We start from the raw sequence: 27,138 nt of genomic DNA, 5'->3' as shown, positions 1-27,138 counted from the left end.
TCTCTTTTAATATTTTTTGATAAGTGAGACTATCTTGATTTTTTTAAAATGTGCCAATCCTGCCTTTTAGTGTCTTTGCCCAAGATGAGATTGAAAGTTACCTCCAAGTAAAGAGATATCCATGTGTGCTTCCTAATACCAACAGTCTGGTATGCAAATAAATTTCCCTACAGTTAATTAATACGAAGGATGAAAGCAGAGAGTATCCAGATTGTTTTGGAGGTTCTTTTACATGTATAGCCTGAGAGGTGATATCCTTGACATGTAAGTACCACAATATGGTCACAGATGAAGGCTCCTGTTGTGTGAGGCAGTTTTTGGGTGGTAACTTCTTACATGGAGACCAAGACTTGGTCAACACAGAGCATAGCATTTAGAATTCCTTCCTCTAGTTCAGTGCCCTGAGCACTACCTTAAAAAGTCATTCAGGTTTACTCTTTCTCAAAACCAGTGGGTCTTTAAATATTCAGTGTGAAATAGGAAAATTTTGATGAGAGGGACTGGGATGTCTTCCCTTAAAACAGCATATAACACAATGATTGTGCTTTTTTCTCGAATGGGGAAAGCACTAGGACTGAACTCTGAGTGTCTAAGGGCATATTTATGTATCTCACTGCCATGTTCTTTCCTTTGAATGAGAGTTGAAGTGAAGCACATCGCCATTTTCACATGACCATTGTGAAGGATAAAAAACACTGTAAATTGCGGCAAAATTAAAAATGTGATACTGACTTTAGTTTTTACTGTTATTTCTTTATTCTAGCTTTTGTCAAACCAGTTGTATCTAATATAAGTTGAGTAGACTCTTCATCTGGATGCATTTTGCATGATTCAAAATCCCTGGATTAGATTTACAGATGCTACCATGGAGTTCAAAAACTTGGTGTTACAGTGTTCATTTTAGAAGTACTTTGGTCCTTTTTATCAACAATAGGAACATTACAAAGTATTTAAAGTATAAGCTTGTGTCTCTATACAAAACACCTTTCTCCAAGGTTAGGTCAACATAACCTCTGTCAGCCAGTCTACCAGTTCTTTGGATTTGAATTTTGATGTCATCTTCAAGTCTGAGTGAAAACGAGCATGAGAAAAAAAATATAAATTTTGCGGCTTTTTTAAAATCTTGATTTCTTTCTTTGAAGCATCAGTATTAGTAAAATATTAAGTTGTATTTGAATGCAAAATGAAAAGAATAATAGAACTGTAGAAAATGTGATTCACTGGCTTTCTGTAAATAAGAGGTCTTCAGTCAAGTTGTTCAAACCTCTGCTAGCATGTGAAGGAGAAGTGTGACAGCTCTTGCGACACTGTCTTTCATCTACAACACAGCTGTCACAATTAATTCTCGCACCAGTTCCTCGATCTCACTCAGAAAGACAGCATTCGTTTTGTTAAATGCTGAAGTAGGGTTTTGTGTGTGGAAAGACAACACAGGATACATTTTAATAACCTGAATATTCAAAATAATTTATTACTCACTATCATGCTGAGCTGTCATATCAGATTTAACATGTTCAGATGAAAAGGTAATACATTAGTCACCTTTCAAACTACAAATGCCTTTTATTTCTAGTTGGTAAACGATAAACACTGAACCATATTCTTCCAGCTCCACTTAGAATTAACAGAGAAGCTAAAGCTACTGACATCTGATGTCTTACCCTTCTTGCATGCTTTCTAGAAATTATTACTTTCTTCCTTTCATCTCATTCTCCATTTTCTTAAGAAAATTGCAAATGAGACATAACATTTCCAGGAAAAAGTGTCTGACGTAAGCTAAAGAATCGGCAAAATAAACCTGCACAGTTCTACCAGTGCCATTAGGAGTCTGAATTTAATGGTCACCCCACCACTCCAGTTCTGCGTCCAGGAGTTCCCTAAATTTTCAGCAGTACTGAACTGCTGCCGTTGCACTAGATATGGACTGGATGAAATGAAGTTCAGCAGATACGTTAATTCACATGGAGAATTACTGATCAACAGTGTATTTTCCATGTTTTCAAAGGAATTTCTACTCAATGGCTTCAAGTCTTTTAGAGTGAATCAGGGTTTTGTCACAAATTTTCCTTTCAGGAGCCTCATTGGCTTAACCTATGTAGGCTGCTCTCTCTGCTATCAGAGAGACCTGTCAGCTATTTAACAAACCAGGTAGGCATGATGAATGTACCAAATAAACAGTGGTCCGTCCCCTCCAGAGCTCAGAGCTCTGCATTAAACAGCCTCTCAAGAAATGCATCACAGAGTTCTGGTTGGTTTCTGTTTTATGACTGGAAATAACTATTTACAACTTAGTTTTTGAAGTTGCAGTCTAACACTCACGTTTTTCTTCAGGTCAGAGCTGGCAATATCTGTAATTTTGGCAATAGCAGCTGGAATAATGGAATCTCTTTACTGATGAATCACACTGGCTGTATGCTATATTGTTTCCTGAAATTCATTTTATTCTTCAGAACTTTTCTTAGTGATAAACTTGCCCAGAGAAAATAATTTTTTAATGGAAGCAGAAAAACAGCTTTTTAAAGAAATGTAGAAAATCAGCCCAATTAGTTGCTCCTTGCTAAAATACATTAGCAAAGTCAGGTGACATTGATCAAAAATCTTGTAAACAAAGGAAATTTGTAATTATTGCAGGGAATTTTGGTACAGAAGTTACAGAAGTCTGTTCAAATTGTACTTGGAAAGCAATAAAGCAGTCCCCAGCAATAAATGCAATTCTCAGCATGGACATTGTTAAGTAACTTCTGCAATTTTGTACTGTAATTTTTTCAATCTTTACTTTAAAAATGTGAAGAAAGCTCACATTGAACAACTGGAAGCAATGATGTTAAAGCAGAAAAGTCCAAGAAGTCTCCATCATTTGACATCGACATTCATGCATCTAGATTTTGAGATTCAATGGAGATTTTCTGGGTGAAACTTAATTTTATCTTCAGAATTAACATAACACAAGCTCTTTGTGCAGAGAAAAACATCAATTTACATCACTTAGCACTACAAAAACATGACACCATCGTTTTTATGATGCTGTTTTGCATATGTTACTGAGCCATGTTTTTTAAAGTTTTGAGATTGAAAATAAGAGCTGCTAGAGCATGTTGGCTCCAGTGGAGTAGAGGAGCCAGGGGGATGCTCCTTCTTGGTCCACTAGAGCCCAATTTGATAGAATTAAAAAACAAAGGGATCATCCTGTCCCACTCCAATCAATGAGAGGCTGTCAGTACCATGTCCCAGGTACAACCAGGAGTGAGGCTGAGTGTGTATTCCCAATAGGCCCACAGGCAGATACCGTACACAGAGGACACCCCACACAGATCCACAGAGAGAGCAGCTCTCTTGCAGCACCCACATGACAACAAGCAGCAGTCAACGTCAGTGTGATCAACACTGATGGTCTAGATCCTCCTTTGTGGCTGACCAGGACTGCAGTTTGCTGGTGGAGTTCACACACAGCCTGACTGCCATCATCCACAGGCACGCTCGCGTTTGTGGGTTGCTCAGCGTGGACTTTAAGTCAATACAACATCCTTGCCCAGACTTTGCCCCCCTTACGGAGTGACCGGCTCAAACCTTGGGTCTCTCCAAATGCACATCTCCTACTTACCAGACAGTCCAACCTGAAGTTTCACAGAATCACAGAATGTTAGGGATTGAAGGCACCTCGAAAGACCATCTAGTCCAATCCCCCTGCCGGAGCAGGAACACCTAGATGAGGCTACACAGGGAGGCGTCCAGGCGGGTTTTGAATGTCTCCAGAGAAGGAGACTCCACAACCACCCTGGGCAGCCCGTTCCAGTGCTCTGGCACCCTCACTGTGAAGAAGTTTCTTCTCATATTTAAGTGGAACCTCCTGTATTCCAGTTTGCACCCATTGCCCCTTGTCCTATCATTGGTTATCACCGAGAAGAGCCTGGGTCCATCCTTGTGACACTCACTCTTCATGTATTTATAAACATGAATGGGGTCACCCCTCAGTCTCCTCTTCTCCAAGCTAGAGACCCAGCTCCCTCAGCCTTTCCTCATAAGGGAGATGCTCCACTCCCTTAATCATCTTCGTTGCCCTGCGCTGGACTCTCTCCACCTGTCCTTCTTGAACTGAGGGGCCCAGAACTGGACACAATATTCCAGATGAGGTCTCACCAGGGCAGAGTAGAGGGGGAGGAGAACCTCTCTCGACCTACTAACCACCCCCCTTCTAATACACCCCAGGATGCCATTGGCCTTCCTGGCCACACACGCTCCCCCACACACCCCATGGGTCTCTCCAGGGACTGGTCTGAGACACTTCAGTTGCTGGCCCCCAGGCCCTCAGTTGCCTCAGTTCTCTCTAGTGGCTTGCACCCATCCTGTGCTACTTGCCATCTAGCCCAGCATGAAGTTTGCTAGCATTTGCACACATACAGGCTCAGTATAAGGACTGTACTTACAGAGAGGGCAGTTAGAGTGAGGATTTAATAAGAATATGCAATAGACTTATTTAAGAAAGTGTTTACATGCATCCATTTCCTTTCATCCACTCTGTTCTCCATTTACTTATGCTTGCTCCTCCCTGATCCGCATTAATCCCTCTCCTGTGTCACATCCCCTAAACATCATGTAAGTTTTCCACATACCCACAATGTTTTACAAAATCCCAAGTTTCTTTCTGCAAAATCCCGAAGTTTCTCTTATTGCAAAATTTTCTGCCCTGTGCCAGCATACTATCCTTTTAGGTAGCAATTGCCCTTAGTCTGCAGGGCATCCTGGAAAGGGACTTCATTTTTTTGAGGCTTCTTGGTAGGTTTCCCATCAGAAACCAAGTCTGAAGCATTCTCCTTCAAGAGTCTTAGGAGAAGCAGATTCAGTGGCTTCTGTTCTTCACTGATTAAGTTACTTTCGTTCCACCATCTATCATTGTCCTTTCGATCATCACTAAGTCTTTGTGTTTGATTAGCCTTTAGTCAGATAACCTGAAACCAGTAAAAATCATAATAAAATGTATCTGCTTTAGGCCAGATAATTTATTTTCATCATTAGCTTCTCGTCTTGGAATTTCTCATCCTAAAGGCTCTGCTTGGACAGTCTAGCTCCCTGTAACATAATTCAGAAAGGAGAACATACTGTATTGGTTTATCAGTATAATTTTTTATCCATTTTAAATTCCTCATACGTTCTCAGAGTTCCTGCCTACTTTTGTCCCTAATGCAACTTAAACTATTCCAGCTCCTCTAAACTTCCATGAAAATTACAGAATAATGTAGGTGAAGTTGTAGTAGAGCTCCAGGCGTGCTGTAACAAAGGCAAAGTGTAATTTAAGGCATGGTTTCATGACTGTTTTAATTTGCCATAAATCCATGCTCCCTGACTCATGAGGTTTTAGGCAGACTAGACAGATAACTGAGTGATTCATTTTCACACAGATCCCTTCCCTGCATCCAGTTGAACACTCCCCTTCTGGAGCAACAGCAGCAATCTAGGCTTAGTTCTTTTTACTTTATTGAAGTAGGAAGGATGACAAAAAATTTCTAAAATCTACACATGGGTTCAAATTATCTTAAAATTTGCTTTGTACTTAGGGGTCCAGAACAAGGTTTGGAATTTCAAAAAGGCATTTGAGCAGGAGTCTCTTGCTCAAAAATGGGTTTATGTGGGTTTTTATTATGTGACGGAGGAGTAATGTGTATATAAATTCTCTGGTTTTTTCCTTTGTCCATCCTTGAGATTTTGATATTTTTTTGACCTTCCTCAAACTGACTTCATTCACTCAGAATCTGTCCAATACAGTACGCAAAATTTTCTGTCATAAGAGGAAGCAATACATAAAAAGAGTATTAGATATACAGTGGACTTGTCCAAATGGTGTGTAATTGGGAGAGAAATAGTTATGTGCAGCAAGACAAAGACCTTCATCTAAACCACATTGCATATGTTGGGTAATAGTATAATTTAGCATAATGTGCAGTAGTTATTGAACCTGAACTAATAGATAAGTGCTGTAAATTAAGTCCTATATTTGGTAGTTTTTAGTGCTTGAGTTCTCGCTTCAGAGACTTCCTGCGCTTGTGTGTCTGCTGATTGCTGTGGCTGGTGTGAAAAAATGTGTAAAGTGATCTCTGAACAATTTTAGTAAATAGAGAAAATGAGCTGATAAAAAGTGAATACATTTGTGGGATTGTCATGTTCCTTAACTTTTCATTGCCTTTTTTACAGAGGTTTCAGTATAGCTGGATTTGACTTTTGGAAAGGGCACAAGATGCTTCTAGGCAGCATTATCTACTCATTGCTAAAGTTTTGGGAAAATTAGTATTGATTGGATGTGCCACAAATTGTTGTTTATTCTGTGTGAGCATCTTGTGCCTCTAGGAACTATATGTGTATGAATGGAGGCTATTGCAATGTGTTCTTGGAAGCACGTTCAGTGAGTCAGAGTTTTTTATTGTTAATTTTTGCCAATATATAAGCAATATTTTCTGTTCACTAGATACTCTGTGTCAAATTGTAAGTCCAATTCTTGTATGAGATGCCTTTTTGTTTTCTAGATTGGTTTAGGGTAGGTTGATTTTCTTCGCTGAGTTACCTTTCACTTAAAATGAATTATCAGTCTCCAAATGAAAGAAAAGCACAGAAACCCTGTTATTTTGTAGACAGGCAGGGAGATATATATATATATATATATTTATACAGCCTTTGTCCTGTGTGAGGAGATCTCTGTCTCTCTGTCAAAGACTTTGAAGAGTCATTATTTACATTTTGAAGTTTCCAGAGCCTACTAAATATTGGTCTTTCAATTGTGGTGGAGGAGGTCAGTTTGTTTGCTTGTTATTTACTGATATTAGAGGTAATGACGCTGCTGTCAACTCTGTATTTGCTATTATTAGTAACATATATTCAATGTTTAATAAGGTAGATGTGAATTAAGATTATTTAACAGAATTGATATTACGGCAGGTATTGTAACTAAATTTGCATTTAGCTTCATGTATAATCATGATCTGTAACTCTTATGAGAATATAATAGTTGAATACTTCTATACAATATTTCAAGATTAATGCTGCCCTCAGTCTTAAGCCTTCTTAATTCTACCATTGTTAATTGTAATTATATATACTAAAACTGTTTTCATTTTTTTCCTTTTTAAACTCTTTGCACTTAGCAATGTAGCAAGAAAGCATCAGCTTCATTGTTGTGGATCCTGAAATCATCTGGAATAATTGCAAACCGTCCTTGGCCACGGATCACTCTCACATTGACAACCACTGCTATAATATTAACTATGGCTGTATTCAACATGGTAAGGAGGAAAAGGGTATTTTTTCTTGTTTTTTGTTCTTTTGAGATTTTGTTGTTGTTCAGTATTTGCTTAGATGTTGAATTTATGGCCCATGACTATGCCAGGAACATGATAATGGTTGCCATGATAATGATTACATGATAATGATTGCCAGACAGAAACATAAAGCAGAGCAACAGAAAACTTGAAGCATTATGGGGACCTCTGCAAACAGGATGCTCAACAACAGCTCAGATCCTGGCTAAGTTTATTAAAGAAAAATGTAATTTATAAGCAACAGGAGATAGTTAAATCCCATGTTTGAATTGTTTAATTCCCTTACTCATTTATTAATTGCTTAGAAAACGAGAGTATTGCTCAAACAATGAAGTACCTCTTCACACAGTGTGTGGAAGACTTTATGCAAAACACACTAAACTTTATTCAGATTTTTGACACTCCTCTGCTGATGACAAAATGATCATAATTTATATGTTATTGAATTTCATTTGCTTGTCTTTTTTTTTTTTGAAAAAGAAAAAAAATTCAAAGTTACTTCAAAAGTACTGAACTACAGAGGGTTTACCTCTACTTTAGGCTCTCCAGCCTCTTCTTTGCTCTCATAATAGGGAAAATCTAAGTGATTCTAGTATTCTTTTTGTAACTATAGCAAATATAGAGCAGATCTGTCATTAGTCTGCATAAAGCCTGAATCTTAATGTCCTCGTTTATTCTGAAATATATGTTTTCTTATGGAATGTGCAATCTTTGGGATCAAAAACCTTGCTTCTTCTTTCCTCGTGGGCTGAGCTTGATTTATAAACCTGTGAAAGTGGTCCAGCTCAGTTCTGCACCAGCAACATGGGAACTGTAATGTTTAGGTAATGTTTTCATTACATTAATGCATAGATATTAGTCACATTTCAAATGAGTGAGATTTTCACCTCAGCGCTTTTGAATTTGCAACTCTAGTGCTTCCTCAAGTTACTGATACTTTTGTTGCTTGAGATTTATAAAGGGCTTAAGGATTGATAAGACCCACACTGTTTTATTTTGTTTTCCCACAACATTTCAGGGGACCCTTAGTCAATCATTTGTTACAGTAAGTACTAAACTTGTCAGAATGATGTAATGGTGTAATGTGGGCTTTTAACTGTGAACACTTGACATTTCTGGTAGAACCTTCCCTCCATTTTTTCTATTAAATGATCCTAGTCATGTATTTTTGTTTGTTTTCTTTCCAGGAAAGTAGATTTTTTTTTTTTTTTAAGGAGAAAGGATAGACTCAAAACTAATTTCATGTTCAAGAATTTAAAATTCGGCTAATTCAGTTTGATGTTTAATGCTGGCAGAGGAAAAACTCAAAGAAGCAGTGACTGGAAAATGAGAAAATAAGTTCACTTTTTAATGGTGAAGGCAGGTAGCAAAAGGAACAAATTATTCTCAAAAGCTGTGGATTCTCCATCACTTTTTGTCCTCAGCTAGAGACTATATGCCTTTATGAAAGATAAACTTTAGCCAAGCAAAAGTTATTTGGCATACTACAGAACAAAACCCTGAGGTGGAGTCGCTTGTAAAATGTAGGTCAAATTAGACTTTCTCTTAACTCTATAAGTATATAAAAAGAAATCAAATAACCTACTTGGGTTTAAAGTATACTTTGAGTTAGAGGTCGTGCAACCATATACTTATATATTAAATTAAACAGTGCAAAAGAAGATATGGTAAGCAATTGTTTTTTCCTTAAACTGAAGTTCTACTACTGTGTACAGCTCACTTCAAATTTGGCCTTCAACTACTAAAAGACATTTTAGCAAAAAATGAGTTGTTCAGTACATCATTTTTAGAAAAAAGTTTTAAATTTTATTTGTTCAAGTCCATTTTTTTTGTGGACTGAATTAACAGGCTGTATTTGTAGTTTTTTTGCTTTATCAGTAATGACTGCAGTAATACAAATAATCATGTTCCATGATATTCATGAGATGATAATTTTAAGTACAATTCCCACCTTGAAACTAAACCTTAATAGTTTGACTAGCAAAAATGACTTTAAATGTGATTGTGAAATTTACATTTCCTTAATATTAATAGCAAATTGTGGGAGAGACTCTGAAGTATCATTATTATATCTCCAAGCAACATGTACTTAATAGCAGAGTCCATTAACTGCATTTATTTCCATGAACTCTTTCAGTAGAAAAAGGCAAAATGTAGCCATTAAGATTTAATGGAGATAAAAAGTGTCTAACCATCCCACACCTAATAAATCATAATTAAGACCACAATGTCAAATAAAACTCAGTCTTTATGGTCAAGGGACATTAAAAAAGGGTGGGGGGTGCGATTTTACTTCAAATTAGCTGTTTCAGCAGACATCTGAATCTGGTCTTGATGTTTGAGACGTGTATACAGTCATGATCAGTGGAGGGAAATTAAAAAACAGCTAATGTGACATAAGTATCAAATACTACTTAGTTGACAGGACAGGGTGACTAATGCTCCTTCCATCGAGCATTAGGTCTAGTGCCATATGTAGAGCAGGGCATCAATCCATGGCGGAGGAAAAATGTTTTTGTGAAGCCGAGCTGCATTAAGCCAAACATGGGAAAGCATCTTGCAGGGAACAACCCAGACATCTCAGATAGACAGCAGGACTGCATGACTGCAAAGGGTCGACTCTTGGAAGCTGAAGGAATGATTGTATATGATACGGTAAATGATTGTGTCTCACCACCCTCTGGGATTCATGTCATCCCAGGGAACATGGCATGATGAAAGAGCCTTGGAAGAGCTCCTTGTTTCAGTGACTTCTGCATTAAATGCATGAATCGTTCTTGGCACAGCAACAGGATCTCAGGGCTATACTGTCCCAGGAACGTGCCCTGACTACCAGCTTGCAGAATCAGGTTGTTACTTGCTTTCCTGTCTTTCATCCAGTGAATTTTGAACAACTGGACTATTTCCTTTGAAACACATGTCCTTAGAAATGTGAGGACTGACAGGTTTGAATATTTTTGCTTCATTGCTTAATGTACATTTGTGAGCATGAGCTACACTGAATTATGCAAGTATTGGCCCCATATTTTTCTCCCTTTAGTCATGGCTGATATCCTGTATTTTAATAATGACAAATAATTAAGCAAATCTACTTCCATTCTCATAGTACAAAGTTGGTTTCTTTAGTATACCTTCCTTCTGGTGTAGCTGTGTTGATACAGCTGTTGACCTTGTTCAGTGCTGTATTTTTAATAGACAAGCTCTTTGGCAGATATGATCGAATTATTTGTCTCCGCAGTGCCTAGCACACTAAGACCCTATTTTGGAGAGTGCCCAATACATTTCTTTTGAGAACTATAAATGGACGTTGCCTAGAGCTTGACCTGGCCTAGGAATTGGAAGGGGAATGCACAGGTCCACTCATGTCATGGGAGCTTTGAACAAGGCAGTTGCCTGCCATTTCACATTGCCTCTATAAGGAGGCTGTGACTTGGATACATGAGGACAGATACATGGTTATGCATTTTCATTTGGCACACAAACTTTTATAAAAAAGGAAATTAAATTATTGAGCATCTTGAATTTGGTAAGTTTGACTATTAACAAGAGACACACCACAGGACAGCAAATATTAATAACACAGATGCATGAGCACTTCAAAGCTAAGAAGTCTTGTACAAACCCATAGACAAAATGCTCTAAAATCCTATTCAATGCAGTGCAGTATGCTCTGGATCGTCATCCTCATTTGCCAACTTACCAATGTCTCAACATCACCTCTTGTTTACTCAAAAATGCTTAACAGCCTGGTTAGGTACTTTGCATTCCAAGCTCTCATAAACTTCTGTTTATGAGCTTGTGAAGATGAGGAATTATACCAGAATTTGGGATTCTCCATATTATTCTTGAGGTATTCATGTGGGGATCTGAGGATAATTTCCTGACTTGGCTGCCAGACCATCTGGCATTTTTCAAAGGAAGTGGTGATATGCATTTTGAGAAGAAAGTTCTCCTAAGCCACATGGATATATGAAGAGTTGGTAGATTTTTTTTAAAATTTTGTTCAAAAAGGAGTCCTGTGTGTTTACCTTAGAGGTTCAAACCAAAGAGCAATACTGAACAAAAGCATCATTGCTTCATTTTTTTTGTGTTAAGAAAAATGTAAATTCTGTGGTTCAACCAATGATACCAGGCTTGCATGCTTTTGCCATACTTAAAAGTATACTCTTCTCCTTCTATGTTTTGCTGAACAGAAGAGTAGAGCACAAACAACTTTGTTTACAACAGCACTATAAAAACTGTAGAGCATTGTAACTTGAGGAGATTGCATAGCTCTTCTTGAATGGCAGAAAATGAATTTCAAGTATAATTGTGTGTTCATATGAGGCAAGGAGGTAGTGGAGAGAGAGAGGGATGGTGGCAAAGATGGTTTTTATACTTTTCTTGATAGTCTTCACATGTCCATTTCCAGTGTAATTTTTTGTAATAAGGAAAACAGTGATGGGATCAAATTAAACGTATGCTGTAAATTGAGTTGTGCCGCTTTTATTGGTAGCATGCCAGACCTTTGGGTTTGCTGTTTGTGTATTTCCATTGATTAAGCACAGCTCTGCTCTGGAACTGCTGATCCTGGAGCACCTACTTCCTAAAGAGCTTTCCTCTGGGCTGCAAGATTTCTTGCTGGCATGTGAAAGCACACTTGTTAGTGCTCTGAGGGTAGCCTACACCTTTTTGCGCAGAAAGTGACAGTAGCATTTGTCTTTGCAGATGGCTACTGCATGACTTCCTGCTACCACGGGTTGATGGCCACAGTTGAACCATCTGTGGCACTTGAATCAATTAATTTTACTTTTTGCTCTGTCATTCAGTAGTTCAATGGAGGGGTATTTCCCAGCTCTCTCCCTCCTGCCCACCTTTCACAGGGTCAACCCATTCACATAATAACTACTTAAATTTTATTGTTTATTCCATAATTGTTTAATTCAGTATGCATTTGATTACTGCATTTAATATTAAATTCTGCCACCTTTACTTCTTAGTAGGATGGTATTTTATGCACATTAACATGGAAATCAGCAAGCCCACTTGCTTAGTAAAGTGAGACACAACCCATTTGACTTGGCCGCATTTACAGGCTATCGGAACGTGTTAATTGGTGCCTTGTGGATTGTAGAGACGGGTTGAAAGGACCTCAGTGAGAAAGTTGGCTTTGTTTTCAGTAAAATCTAAACCAGTGTATTAGGTAGTCTTGTCCTAATTCTTGGCCAGATAAGAAGAGAGATGCACTAACTTGCTTATCCCATGTTTTGGAGGGAGGGTCTGTCACCACATGGTTCCTATAGCAGCACAGCAGGTATTTTCATCATGTGAGGCAAAAAACTCACAACTGAAGATTGCAGATTATAGGAACAGAAGAGAAGAAAAAGCTGTTCGAATATATGAAGTTAAAATGAGAATTTAATGGTAGTGTGCTCAGATGTTCCCTGGCAAACATGGGTATTCATAAAAAATATTGCTTTCATTTGAGTCATTTGAGTAGGTGTGACTGCTTAGTAGGACTGAGCTGTCTCTTACAAAAAAATACTATGTTGAAGAACAATATATATCTTCAAAGCGTGATAGCAGATGTAGATAACTGATGAGAGGCAAGAAAGACAAGTACAAACACATCATTCAGAAGTAAGTGTTGTTTGGCTCATGGGAGATGACAACATTTCCATATCCCTTTTTTTTTTCTTTCTATGTTTATTTATGTATTCATAGGTATGCCACATTTCGTATAGCATTCTGTGTATACAGGCAACATTTATAGGTCAGAAATGCCCTATAAAACCTCAAAAACAAACCTAAAATTCTTTAATAGAAATGAACATATATAAATATCTATACACATGTATCTATATATAATATAATTGTGTTTGAGTTCTTCGTGGTATATAATCTTTTGCTCTGTGGACATGCGTGGGATGGGATTCTGAAACTAAATACAGTTATTTCATATTTGCAAAAAAGTATATGCACTCTTAGTGAGATGCGGGAGTCTCTTTGCTCACCCCTTGGCAAATGACCTGGTTAACAACATCTGTTAACATGATAATGTCAGTGTAAATAGTTGAGGAGAAGGGAGATTAAATACTTCGGGCTGTCTGGAGGGCATTTTCCCCAAACTCTTCCTGTTAAAGAGGATGTCCAGCATCAGCTGGGTTAAACAGAAACCAAGGCACTTCAAAGGGAATTTGAAGCAAAGAAGGCAATAGTGTGGGGAAAAAATTACAAAAGAGTGTGTGTATTTAACCCACACATCCTGTGAGAAGGGACGGATGTGCGTATAACTCTGTGCATCATTAGAGCTCTTTGGGATCAGTTACAGAAGGTTGTTTCGAAATGTGTAGGTCTTTATTGACATTTTGTAGAGTCTGGTATTGTGATTTATGTCGTATTACTGATTCGGATCCTGAATGTATCGTTCACTGATTGTGGGTTAATTATGTGTAGTTGCACATAAAGAGTCAGAGAAGCCTGTTTGTAAAGGAAAACAACCTGAAAATGCAACTGTACAAACAAAGGTGAGCCCATTCTGCATGTTATTCCAGAGGCTGTGCCAACTTCTTTTGAAACAGTCTTGCTAACAGATGGCGTATCGATCCCCTTCACAAGTGCATAACCAGTCCTGCTTCTGCTGAAAGGGTGTTACATTGATAACAGTTTCAAACTGTTCTCAGCAGAGCCACAAAACATATCAAGGGGCAATGGCCACGAGTGGTAGCTTGGCAGGTTGGATAGTCTTAAAGAAAAAAAAGAGTCACTATGCAGATAGTACAGCACTGGGACATGTTGTGGGATCCCACCCTGGGAAGTTTTCAGCACTTGGCTACACAGAGCTATGGCTGACCAGACCAGATTTGGTTAGTCTGAGTGAACTGAGCAGTTTTCCTCTAGGGCAGTAGGTAAAGATGGGGACGGGGAAATAATTTAGAGATGGGTTACAAACTGGCTAGGTGCAGAGAAGAGCAGGTGAGAGAGAGGCAACCTGTGTATGAGAGGTACTGTGAAATTTGCTGATGAAATTAAGGTGACAGGCAATGTCTGTGAAGGAAGGCTTGGGATTTTAGAAAGGAAGAAGTCAACTGAGGATTTGAGTGAAAGAACTAGGATGAAATTTCACAGAATCACAGAATGTTAGGGATTGGAAGGGACCTCGAAAGATCATCTAGTCCAATCCCCCATTTAGTACAATCCCCAAATTTAGTACAGAGTGCAAGATTATGGTTAGTCTGACAGACCAGTGACAAGAAATTCTGATACAAGTTGGAAGCTCATCAGGTAAAGATGAGATGAGTTCAGGTTTTTGATTACTTATGTGGTTTAATGACAACTCAGCTGAATCACAATAATCATCCATGTGACTGCTCTTAATTCACAGTGTAGGTATAAACCACATTTAGCTAAGTGAGCCCCAAAGAAGGAAAACTACCTCACGTTTGCTGAGCATGATGTTAGTGGTTGGGATTATGTCAATGTTCAGCAACGTGTTGAGCTGCTATAACTCCCTGATCTGCCTGAGCCCCACTTGCATGAGGTCCGATGAGGTATGGTTTTGTAGCTGCGAGCAAGGGAGCTGTCATTCCAGGATGTATGAGAACATATTTTCTGCAGAATTAATATTAATGCTATTGCAAAACTCTGGTAAAATCTGGGAAGTATGGTTTCAGTTTTGGTCACCCAGAAGATTGAACTGAAAAAAGTATGTACAGAGGGTGACTACTAGAATGATTAGGGGAAAGAAAAGCTGCTTCTGGGGAGAAACTAGAAAAACATAGATTGCTGAGCATAGTGAAGGCTGAGATAGCATTACATATTGGCAATGTAAATACTAGGGAGAGAAAGGAGCTATCTGAAAGCTAGAGAAAGAGATTAGCACAAGAATTAAAAAAAAAAAATACATGGGAACTGGCCATGAATACTGGTTAAACGTAGAAACAATTTAAGTGGTGAGATTCAAAGCAGTGGAATTAATGTAGTCAAATCTAACTCATTGAGAAAGCACTAGATCAATATGGCAAACGGTAGTGTATGGTGGTGGTTACCCGTGACATCAACTGGCTGAATTTGGTGACCCAGGAGATACAGGTTGCGCTCTTCTGTTTCAATAACATTAGTACCAATGTTATCATCATTACTATTATGAGAAGGATTACATCTGTGTAAATCAACTTCAGTAAAGACTTCTTATTCTTTCTTTAATTATTCCTGTGTTTAAATAGGAGGTTCAGTTGAGGTAAACCCAGGAATTATTCGTATTGAATTTATTTCGTCATTGTCTCTTGTGTGTGTGAGCTTTTGATATATGAAAGTAACATAACAAAGAGACATTATTCTTTTATTCAAATGGAAAGTGTCAGATGGAGGTTAACAAAGTTGGTTTTGTCTGAGCATGCAGGAACAAGCAATCAAGTGATGTCATTTCCCCTCTTCTATTTCAATTTGCAGTGAAATACCGAAGTTAAATTATTACTGGCAAGGCTTTCTCTGCTTCTCCAATTCCTTTTCTCTATTTTGACTTGAAACATCTGACAAGCTAATGGATTATATGTTGTTTTTCTCTAGTTTTTCCTGGATAATGCTGTGAAACCTTTTCCCTCAGTTCTTAATTCATCAAATGCAAGTTTTCCTAATTCAAGTAATCAGACACGGTGGTGTATACAAAACAACTGTTTTTTCCTACCGGTAAGTTCATTTTACATTTCTTCGTTTGTTTTCAATAATTACACTAAATTGACTGTTGCTGGATCTGCTTAAAGTTAAACACCCACCAGTTTTTTAAGACTACAGCAAAAGCTTGATTTTTTTTTCCAGTCACCTGCAAGTGCATTTGAAGGAAGTGGGAAGTTAGAGGAGGTTAGTACTTCTGAAAATAGAGATTTTAATGAATGTCAGATTAAAAAGCAGGAAACAGACTGATAACTAAGAAGCCTAGCTCTCCCATGCCAACAAATTGGTGTTATGAGATATCAGGAGAACACACAGCAACTACAAAGCAAACTGTGGACTGAAAGCTGCACATCACTGTCAGTGAAAAATGCAGGTTGGTCTGCAGATGGGTTTCACAAGGACCAGTGGTGGACCTGAAAATATTCACCACTTCCATCACTGACCTGGCAGCAAATGTGAAAACTGTGGTTCTCACACTGCTGTCATTACATGTTTGCTTAAGAGGTGGGGTGAGGGAGGGGAAATACAACACTTGTGTTCCACTGTAGAAACTGTTTAAAAGATCTGAAGTGATTTGAAGATGTCTTAGTGTGAACAAAAGCACAGCGGTACATGCAAGAAGAGTGGGAAGGACATTCCTGCAAAAAGGGAATCTGTATCCTAGAGAGGAGTGATTCTTAAAGGGACTACAAAAGAACTGCAGTTGAACATAACAAGCTGTATATTATGCCAAAATAGGTAAATAGTCTTTGGATGAATAAGCAGGAGGAAGTGAGAGGAGAAGGGAGATTATTTTATCTCTATGCAGAATTGATGAGAGCAGTACCAAAACAGTGTGTGCTGATTTCCACACAATATGTTTTACATGAAACAGCTATTCACTATGTCAAGCTAAACAATCCTAGGCACACACAAAAGCAAGATGTTAATCATGTATATAAGTCTCCTGGAAAAAAAAAAAACAACGCTGCAGTAGCTGCAGCAATTATGAACTTTCAGCATCTCTCTGAAAAAGTCACAACAGAGCATGGGTTTCTGTTTCTCATTTTTGAATTTAGCTGACTAAATGCCAGCAGTCATGGACAGGTGCCTATGTCTTCTTTTGGATCTGACATCAAGTTATCCTCACTGTCAAAGAAGTGATGCAGTCCTTCTCCCAGGCTCTGCATATCTTCACACTCGCAAGCACATAGAAATAAATTGTTCCGATACTTATTTATATTTGTTTGCTCTTTTAGTTAGCAGGTTTTCTAGTCATCTTTTAAAACATAATTCTTGTTATAGTTTTGAACTTCTTGAAAAGTTTTTTTGTTTTCCTTTTTACCAGTAAGCTCTCTAACCAGCATCTGAAGGATACAACTTTCATAAATTATACTTACTAAGATTCAATCTGCTGTTCTTAAAAAAGAAAAAGTGTGGGTTTTCCTTTGTTTTCCCGTGTATAACTAAGATGTTTGTCAGCGCTTGATGTGATTGGTACATTTCTAACAGTTAGCGGTTTAGAGATTTTGAACTTTTAAAATGCATTCTTTCATCAGAGAAACTTTGATAAATTGGCACAAGAATTATGGTAAAATGTCACCTCTGCTAATAATAAATTAAAAGGTCAGGTTGGCTAAAGTGTTGAAACACTTTTTCCCTAATTTTTTTATTAAACAGCTCTCAGATGCACATCATTTTCATCCTCAGGCACTGTGTAACTTCTAGCTAGAAAAAGCTACAAATCCCTTTTGAGTTACTACTTTTGGTTTGTTTTTTTTTTTAATCTGCAAATAAAATTATTCTCTTTTTATTGAATGAGATACTGAATACTTAAACTGACAAATCTTTGTTTTCTTAAATTAAAAATCCAGTCTTTTGAATCTGTGTGTTAGCTTTAAGCTTTATTAATATAGGTAAACTCCCTGTGATTTGTGATAGTGGACCTGACATATCTATTGACTATGTCATCTAAAATGAATGAATAAGAGATTTTTGAATTATTTCAGCCTCAAGAGAATTTAGTTCATTTTGAAGCATACTGATTGATTCTCTCCCTCCTCCATCTCAAAAAATAACTTTTCTGAGTTGTATTGCTTGCTTTCTTGCTCTTTTTAAAGACTTAGGAAAGATTACACAGTAAATTTTGAGGACTTCGCTTGTGTTTATTTGTTTAGTTTTGCTATTACGCTTCTGTAGTTTCTTTGTAATAGAAATTAGGCCTGGGAGATTTCAAGTCGTGCATACCTCTTCCTGTGATAAAATACAGTGTGGTATCAGTGCAGCCATCCCCACATGTTAAATAAATAAAAGTCATAATACAGACTTGTAAAAGATGCAGTTTTGGAATAGACTTTATTTGACTAGGGAATTCCAAAATTACTTTCTTCTCAAGTTTTTCTCCATAGACATGTTGGAGTAGAATCCCTTTTTACTTTAGTAAAGGTCTGTATAACCACAGAGCTGTCAGTCTTAAATGTTAAGAGCAGCAACCAAATGCACCAGGCTGGAGATAAGATACTAAGGGTCTAGTGCACTGGTGCAAGGCACTGGGCCTATGATCCCTGTAGGAGAGGCACTCAGACTCTGTAAAGTATCGTTTAAAATACCATTTATTAGAGCAAGCACAGGAAGAAAAAAAGAGGGTAGATGGAGTTACATACATCCCTTCAGATGCTGGGAACTCTGAATCATCCAGCATCGGGTGGCCCTTCAGTCAGGGACAGCACGTGGTGCAGATCGCATCTGTGGAGAGCTTAGCCAGCATTTCCCTCTTTTGAGCCCTTACAGGATTTTCTGAAAAAGAAACATTCCTATTCATTGTTTCTGCTGCCAGACAAAAGCGGTGTCCATGAGAGCTTGTTGCTGCACCGTTAGATGAAGTCAGGGCCACACACGTGGCAAAACCAGTGCTGCCGAGCGGGAGCTGCCTGCAGGCTGCTCGGTTGCAGGAGGCTGGCAGAGCTGGCTGAGGGTGTCTCACAGCCAAGGGGCACGCCGAGCACAGCACGGGCCTGCGGCTGCTTGGCTTCACTGCCGTGTGGGTTGCTAACCCATCAGTGTGCCGTGATATTTCGATCACAGAATCATAGAATCACTTCAGTTGGAAAAGACCCTCAGGATCATTGAGTCCAACCATAACCCAACTCTAGCACTAAACCACGTCCCTAAGAACCGCTTCTAAACGCCTTTTAAACATCTCCAGGGATGGTGACTCCACCACTTCCCTGGGCAGCCTGTTCCAATGCCCGACAACCCTTTCTGTGAAGAATTTTGTCCTAATATCCAATCTAAACCTCCCCTGGTGCAACTTGCTACTTGGGAGAAGAGACCAACACCCTCCATGCTACAACCTCCTTTCAGGCAGCTGTAGACAGCGATAAGGTCTCCCCTCAGCCTCCTTTTCTCCAGGCTAAACAGCCCCAGCTCCCTCAGCTGCTCCTCATCAGACTTGTGCTCCAGGCCCCTCACCAGCTTCATCACCCTCCTCTGCACTCTCTCCAGCACCTCGATGTCCTTCTTATGATGAGGCGCCCAAAACTGAACACAGGATTCAAGGTGGGGCCTCACCAGCATGAAGTACAGTGGCACAATCAAGGTCACTACAAAGGATTGGTATCTCTGCAACTCTCTGCCTTGGAAAAAGCCTCCGTACCTGTGTAGTCTGAGCTCTTCTTATTCTTCAGTAGGTTGTACAGAGGTGTAGAATGAACAAACCTGAAAGGGGTCTTTACTAAAAAACAAGTCCAGTATACCTGCACACAAAAGCTGTGATTTTTCCCAGCTGGGCATTTTTTCCTCTATAGGAAAGTCCATGTTCATTTGGTGAACTGAGAGCAGACCGCTAGGCCCAGGAGGCAGGCTGCCATTTGTCTGACAGCTTGCAATATTTGTGCTTTGACAAAGACCAGAGCTCTCATGCTATACATGTGGCAGTAATTCCACCAGTCCTGATTTTCCGTATGGCTACTTTGACTATTGTTCACCAGATTGTTACTTTTTTTCCAGTGTCTTGCCTGCTTTGTAGCTGCATGCATCCTTCTGAGACACTAGCTAGAATGCCAGTTACCTTTATTCCTCTACAGTGTATCTTTTGAAGCATTTTGTCTTGAAGTTCTTCCTCTGATTTTTTTTCAAAGCCCTTTTGGATTAGTGTGAAAAGGTGAAAGAGTAAGAGAAGGTTTAAGCTACAACACTTGAAGTGTATACTAAAATTTACTAATTCTTTTATTAAAAGGCTGAAATGTCAGTTCCTTTGACACGAATTGAAAAATTCATTTGCAGTGTTGAGCACTCAGAAACAACAACCTTGAATAGCCATGAAGTTACAGTTGGAAAAAGGTTTATTTAAGGTGGCATTTTCAAAAGAAAAAACTTCATAACCTGGTGTGGCTGTTCAAGCAGCATTGCTTACAGACTCATTTCCAGATCTGCTTGTTGATTAACGGAATCTGGCATTGCAATACACAGTATTGGAGTCTGCATTCTTAAATGTGTGGCTGTGCCCCTCTTCTCTAATCCATCAACCCATATCTGAAATTTTAGCTGAAATTTTCAATCTAGTCTACATATTCCTATGGAACGCTAACAGAAACGGTCTATTCCACTTCAAAGTTTCTTGGTCTTTGTCAAACTGCATCCAGTTGTGGATTCAAGACTTCCTTTTATTTGCTTGTTTCTTTTTGGAAAACTGATTTCACAAGTAGAATGCCTTGTGGAGTAAAAAAGGGATGCTGCTTTTATGTAACACTGGAGTGTGACCTCCTGTGGAATGCAGCCATCAGAAGTTTTATTTTTGGAGATTCTGAACAGTAGTTCTTTCTATTTCTTATTTCAAGTAGATCTGCAAGAAAATTACAGTAACAGCAGACACTGAGATGGCAGATCAATTCTGTCTGATGGGTGCTGTGAAAATTATTCTTCTTAGTGATCCTCCAAGCTTAGTATACAGTGATTCAGGTTCTGTCAAAAGTACTGCCATCAACAAGTCAACAGTAGTCTGAAAATAGCATATCTAGAAATAGAATGCTTTGTAGTTTCAGAAAAGATAACTTTCTTACCAGGTGCAGGACTGTAATTTTCAGGAAGCGTCTTTCACAAAGGTGCTGTATGTTACGGACTAAGATAATGATTCTACTGAGAATGTATTGTTCCTGTTTTAGCATTGGTTTTGATGCCCTAGTCCACTTCCAGAAAGTATCCAGAGAAAATATTTTTCCAGGAATTTAACTTCAACCATACGTATTTTTGTTGTTATATATGACACAGAGAAGAAGAGGGGTTTGTTAACATTGAGTGTGTTCTTGTATAGTCATAACTCAAGAAGATTTGACAGAAGGATTTTTTTATATTTATATTAAGCAAAGACCATGTTAATAATTTTGTATTTTTCATATCTTAGCTGTATTTCTAGAATTTGTAAAATTGCTTATCTATGAGGTTTGTAACAACTGTTTATTGCCTCAATTTATGAATACTGCAAATATACGCAATGAAATCGTTGTTTCCAGATCCTTAGACATTTTACCTTGACACTTATTCCAATAATACATACAAGGTAGTTATTGAACTCATGAGTGAAAACAGTCCAGGGGCACTGGAATAAATCTTTGTCAGTCTGCTGGCACTAGGCTCTTGCATTACACTTCAACACCAACAGTGGTGTCCCATGAATAGGTACTCCTTCCTACTGCAGATGAGTAAATCAAAAGTTAAAAAGGTTGAATATTAGGAAGCAAAAATTAGGAGCATAATCTCGATTGTACTGAGTTTAAAGTGAATGGGAGCCTAGTAAAAAAAATGTTCTATTTTATGAAATACAAACATCTGGTTGTTATTGACTATCTGTAAACCATAATGTCCCAGGTTGTGATATATTCCATGCTTAAGTGGTCAGTCAACAATTTGTTTTTTAAACTAGCCTGAGCATTTTATTATGTATGATTTCCTACTCAAGAGCCAAATTCTAAATATTTTCTATTTGATTTTTCTTTGCCAGTATTTTATATACAGCTGCATATTAGGGCTCATTTCCTGTTCTGTTTTCCTGAGGATAAATTATGAGTTGAAAATGGTGATAATGTTGATTGCATTGGTGGGCTACAATGTTATTCTTCTGCACACCCATGGGCTCATGCTGGATGACTACAGCAAATTTATGTATGCAATGGCACCTCTTAGAAGGTAGGTGGATAACTCCAGTCCTTCTGAAATTAATAGAAATTAAATACTACCTTTGGCAGTTCTTACGTCATGGAACAGATTTTTTTTTTCTATGTCTTTGGCTATATGAACTACAAGTCACAACTTAAAATCATTGTCATGTTGCAGTTATATGATTTAATGTCACAGCTCAGAGCATTAGAATAAAATAAACAAGGTTGGGCAAGGTGTTTAAATCACATACTATGGAAAATAGAATATGGTTCAATTTGCATTTTTATAATAAACAATATTAAGAAGAAGTCATAATTAAGCTTGTTAAGGCCTAAGGCTGAACATAATTAAGGCTGCTGAAGCATAATTGCTGGAAGCCAAAGAAAATCAGCTTCTTCAGAACTAGTATATTGTCTTTAAACTTCATAAATGCATTCCTAGGTATTTAAAAAATCAGGAGAGAAGCAGTTTGGAAATTTTTTTGCTGTGCTTGCAAACTTGTATATTAAATTTTCAGTGACACTGCTGAAATCTTTGTTATAGGTGATAATATATGAGGCCAAAATTATGACTCTTAGTATTGCTGTGTAAAACAATTTTTGGACACTTGGAATTTTCACCTCCTTTTCAAAACAAAGAGGCAATTCTCTTCTATGTCAGCTGAGTGTGCAGTGTATATGCCACAACAGAAAAACTGAACAGAGTAGTGTTTCAGTATCATTATTCCTGTACTGTAAACTACTTAATATTGTTAGGACACAGAGACAAACGTACAAGAGGATCCAAATTAAAAAAAAAAAAAAAGCGTATGCTTCCTTTGCACTTAAATCTAAGGATTAAATGAAGAAACACAGGTCTTTGTTTCCTTTGCATTAGTGGAAAGGATATCTGTGTGATGGAAAACCATGGGACAGGTTAGATTGAGCATGTGCTTCTGGCAGCCTTGATTTTGCCAGTCAAGTTGTGTGCCTGTTGGTGTTCTCCTTCCTAAATCTCAAGGTTCTTCTTTCAGTGGCATCAGTAGGAGATTGCTGGTGTGAACTATTTCCCATTACCTCTAGTGTCTTTTCCCAAAGCAGAGTTTTTAATAAACTCTGTACAAGATCTAGTTTGTGCCTCCTGTGATTTTGAGGTGAAAAGGCATTTTGGGAGTTAGGTGCAGTAGTTTCTGTTTCTTCACATTCCTTGGATACAGGCAAGATCTCCATTACGGAAGTAGTGTTATTAATCTCTTTTTAATCTGCCTGTGTAGAATAAGCACCAAATGCTCTCCATTTGAAAGCAAACATGGGTATTATTTTTCCTAAATCCTCATCTTATTACTGGACTTCAAAATGTAGGCACATTTGCACAGAATGTAGTAGAAGTAATTAAAGCTACATAATGAAAATAATAATATTTCATCAAATATTAAAACATATCATATTTAAATGGTCTTAGTTTACATACTAGAAAGAAAGATAAATTGTAATCTTATTCTTGTGCTAAAGTAATTTTGTTCTAACTTTCAGCAGCCTGCTTTACTTATGTTTTTATTTTATAGGCCAGGAATACTGAAAGACCTGAAGACAATGGGCTCAATTTCTTTGTTTATATTCTTCGTCACATTACTGGTTTTGGGTAGACAGGTAAGATGCACACTTTATCAGTGGGCACAATGCAGCCTGCCACCTTCCCAAACATTTTTTAGATTTTCTGGTGAACACCTTTATTCCGTTCTACACCACACCCTTGCAAAGGAGTGTCAGAAGCATCTAAAAAGCTATTTTTCTGTATTACTTTCCAATATGCCCCTAAAACTCACCAATAACTGTCATTGAGACTGTAGACATTATACTGATAGTGTGCTGTGACTATTGCTTGTCATGCTGACCAATATTGTCTCATAGCTTCCTAGCGTGCTCCCATCTGTCTGCATCCATCTGCTGGCTCCCTGGTTGCTTAATTACAAGCTATTTTCTTCACAGTTATTACTATTTGATGCAGACACAGAAACAATGTAGCACACACACAGAAGCGTACCACATGCCAAGGCCACAGTTGCACTAAAACTATGACCCAACAGGAAACCACTCTTTTCATTACCCAGTTGTGCTTTTTCAGTACAAGTGTGATGTCAATGGTCTTACCCTCTACAAAGTTGAGGGCAGGTGCAAGGGCAGTTCTTTCTCTAAGTGCTTGGGTCTGTCCATGATCCATGGCTAAAAGCTGCAATTCCAGGCCGTTAGGTGATCTCCAGAGGCCTCTTCAAGCCCTAACCATTCTGTGATTCTGTGATTGTGACTCTGTGTGCCAAGAATGATGCAGTGTGCAAGAGAGTGCTCTGGGCTGGAACAGGCAAACCATGTGAGGTCTCATGAACAGCCCCTACCCCCATAGCCTGCAGCCTGGGAGGGATCTTACCCCAGACTTAAATCACTCAATTACATTACAATTCCCTGAAACATAATGACCGGCATTTAAATTGCCAAGCAGGCCTTGCAGGTTACTAGACAAAAAAATTCTTCTCTGACAGACTCCCCAGTATTTGCTGTAGTGGGGAACATCCTTCCTGAGTTAGAAATAACATTCTTCATCTGCCTTGCTGCCAGCACTGTATTAGAGTTTGCTTATTTGATGACAGTAGCAGAGAGTGGGGCTGGAGCACAGCTACTTCCACTGGGAAAGAGGGATAAATATTTCATCACACCCCTTGAGAACCTTGAGTCCCTGTCAACCACAGTATCATATTTAGGTGGTGGGTGCAACACCAAGAGCAAAGGAGAGATGGAACGTCATCTTCATTGGGCAAAAAGAGTATTTCTTTGTGAGTTCAGTCACGTGAACAAGAAAGTTTGTTTTGCATACAATAACAGTGTGTGTGTGTTGTTCCCTGCCACACCAACTGAAAAATGATCCTGTAATGGAAAAGGTCTGTTTTCAGACATGTCCAGGATCCTTGTCATGATACCACTTGTTTGTGGCTCTTCAGTATGTTGTCTTTGATTTTTCTGCTAATTTATTCTCCCTTAAAGAAGAAGGAGAAAAAACCCTCTATGTTTTTGGACACTTTCAAGCAAAGTCTATGTTAGCAATGTTAACTAGAAAATGTAATGAACTAATTTTCATACATACTTGGTGTAAGACCTACCATTTTAAGTTACTGTTAGTGATACTGACTGATAGCAAATGCTTACAAAAAGAACAGGGGAGGAAATGAACCCGTGTAGAGTGACCCTTCCAGGAACGCAGGCTTCCCATCTTCTGCCAGTTGGCATTTCTGTGGCAACGTTTAATAGCTATTGGCTGATCTGTTTTCTCTTGCACTGCCTGATCTCTTTTTAACCCATGTTAACTTCCTAATCTTCCCAACACTGTCTGATAATGAATTCCACAATATGATAAAAAGTTATGTGATAGTATCTGTCTGCTTGTTTTTAAACTTTCTGCTTACTACTTTGATTGAGTGACACTTGCAGAACACAGTTGAGTCACCTTAGAAGTGTAGGCAAATTAAAATTCTTCCTTACCATTCTTCTACAGAGAGTAATACACAATTTCTCTGCTATTGCATTTTTCTACTTTGCATATGTCTTTTCTCGTAATATCTGATTATGTTAACAATGAAAAAGATAATAGCCACTGATGAAAAGGGTGGTTCCTCCATTTCCCTAGGCTGGCATTGGTGCTTCTCTGTCCCCAGAGTGAGAAATGAGAAAGTTCATCTAAACAAAAAGTGAATGATTTCCTACAAGCTTACCTCTGTGAACCTGCTCACCACTGGTCAGACAGATGCCTGTCCTGATGTAAAAGCAGGAGTGGGAATGTGTGTCTCTGGGTGAATGGGGATGAAGAGAGGGAGAGCTAGTATATCATTACGCGTCTCATGACCCAACTTAATTCTCAGGTTCAGCTAACACTTTTAGCTGCACAACCAGCATCCCTACAGAAAGAAGGAGGTCTTCCCTCAGGTGCTCATTCTTATCCTCGTATCTCCCTATTTGTACTGGCACAGCTGCCTGTGGAGCTGTATAGTGGCCCAAAATAGAGAAATGGTCTGGCTTAAAAATTAACCCTGGAAAAATTGTTGGTTTTCAGCTAGATCTGCTTCCTGATGTGGTTTTATGGTGTGGCTGCAGCAATGCTTGTGCCAACAGATTGAGCACAGGATAGGAGTGAGCAGCCAGAAGTGAGGTGGAGAAAATAGAACTGCTTTTTTTTGATGGTCATGCCAGTGTAAGCTGCAACCATTGCTTGACACTGAGGTCAAGTGGCACATTTCATTCTGTATGCACACCATTGGAGTTATTTGAAACCAGGCTGGCAGCAGGCAGATGATAAGTTGAGAATGGCGACTCTTGCACCCAGCTCTGGCATTGCCCAGGAGAATGCAGACTGGTATGGGCCAGACTGTGTAAGGAGTGTGCTCACATTTAAACACTATTGAGCATTAAATCTCTCTTATGGCCTAGTTTGAATTACAAGTATTGACATAGCCTGTGAACTCCTTTCTCATCAGTACATAAAATTGAACATACCCTGTTCCTCTGTAGGACAGGTGAATAGTTTTGTTCTCCCATGATTGATTGTATTATGTTTGTCCACACTGAACTTCATTGGCTGTTTTACTGCCCAGACATTTATGGCAACTTTCCTCAGCCAGGAAAACTGTTTATTTGTAGCCTCTGTTCTGTTTTTAGTGAGTTTTTATTCTGTGAGAGGATCCTTCTCAGATAATGTAGTCTTTCAAGAGCCTCTTCTGAAAGCATTTAATGAAAACTTATTTCGGTCTTCACTCCTATTCACATGCCCATTCACTTCTTTGTAACAGAAGGAGGCATCTTTACAGAAGAGGTGTCGACCCCTCCTCATTGTATCAGCTTTAGTTAATGTGTCTAAATAGCTATTTTTGTCACCATGTTGGCTTTTTTTTTCTCAAAAAAGTTTGTTTCTCTATTGTTCCTGGGGTTACCCCAGTTCTTTTCCAAAGATTTTCATTATATCCTTACCATTTCTCAGTTCTCTGACACCGTGGCTGTTTCAGATGATCAGGCTGTCTACCACAAGT

General features: G+C 38.5%; 1 protein-coding gene across 3 annotated transcripts in view; it reads left to right on the top strand.

The window, feature by feature from the left end:
- Window positions 1–27,138, top strand: part of ADCY2 (adenylate cyclase 2) — a 224,865-nt gene that overhangs the window by 176,303 nt on the left and 21,424 nt on the right. For 2 of the 3 annotated variants that reach the window (XM_065628874.1, XM_065628873.1), the window contains exons 16-19: window positions 7,131–7,283; window positions 15,852–15,971; window positions 21,934–22,118; window positions 23,635–23,719. In XM_065628874.1, the coding sequence (XP_065484946.1) occupies window positions 7,131–7,283; window positions 15,852–15,971; window positions 21,934–22,118; window positions 23,635–23,719 (543 nt within the window). The remainder of the gene's footprint in view (window positions 1–7,130; window positions 7,284–15,851; window positions 15,972–21,933; window positions 22,119–23,634; window positions 23,720–27,138) is intronic. The other variant, XM_065628875.1, reaches the window with a different exon arrangement.

The sequence above is a fragment of the Caloenas nicobarica genome, chromosome 2 (genome assembly GCF_036013445.1).
Source record: "Caloenas nicobarica isolate bCalNic1 chromosome 2, bCalNic1.hap1, whole genome shotgun sequence".
Taxonomy (NCBI): domain Eukaryota; kingdom Metazoa; phylum Chordata; class Aves; order Columbiformes; family Columbidae; genus Caloenas; species Caloenas nicobarica.
This window is presented reverse-complemented; position numbering and strand designations above follow the sequence as displayed.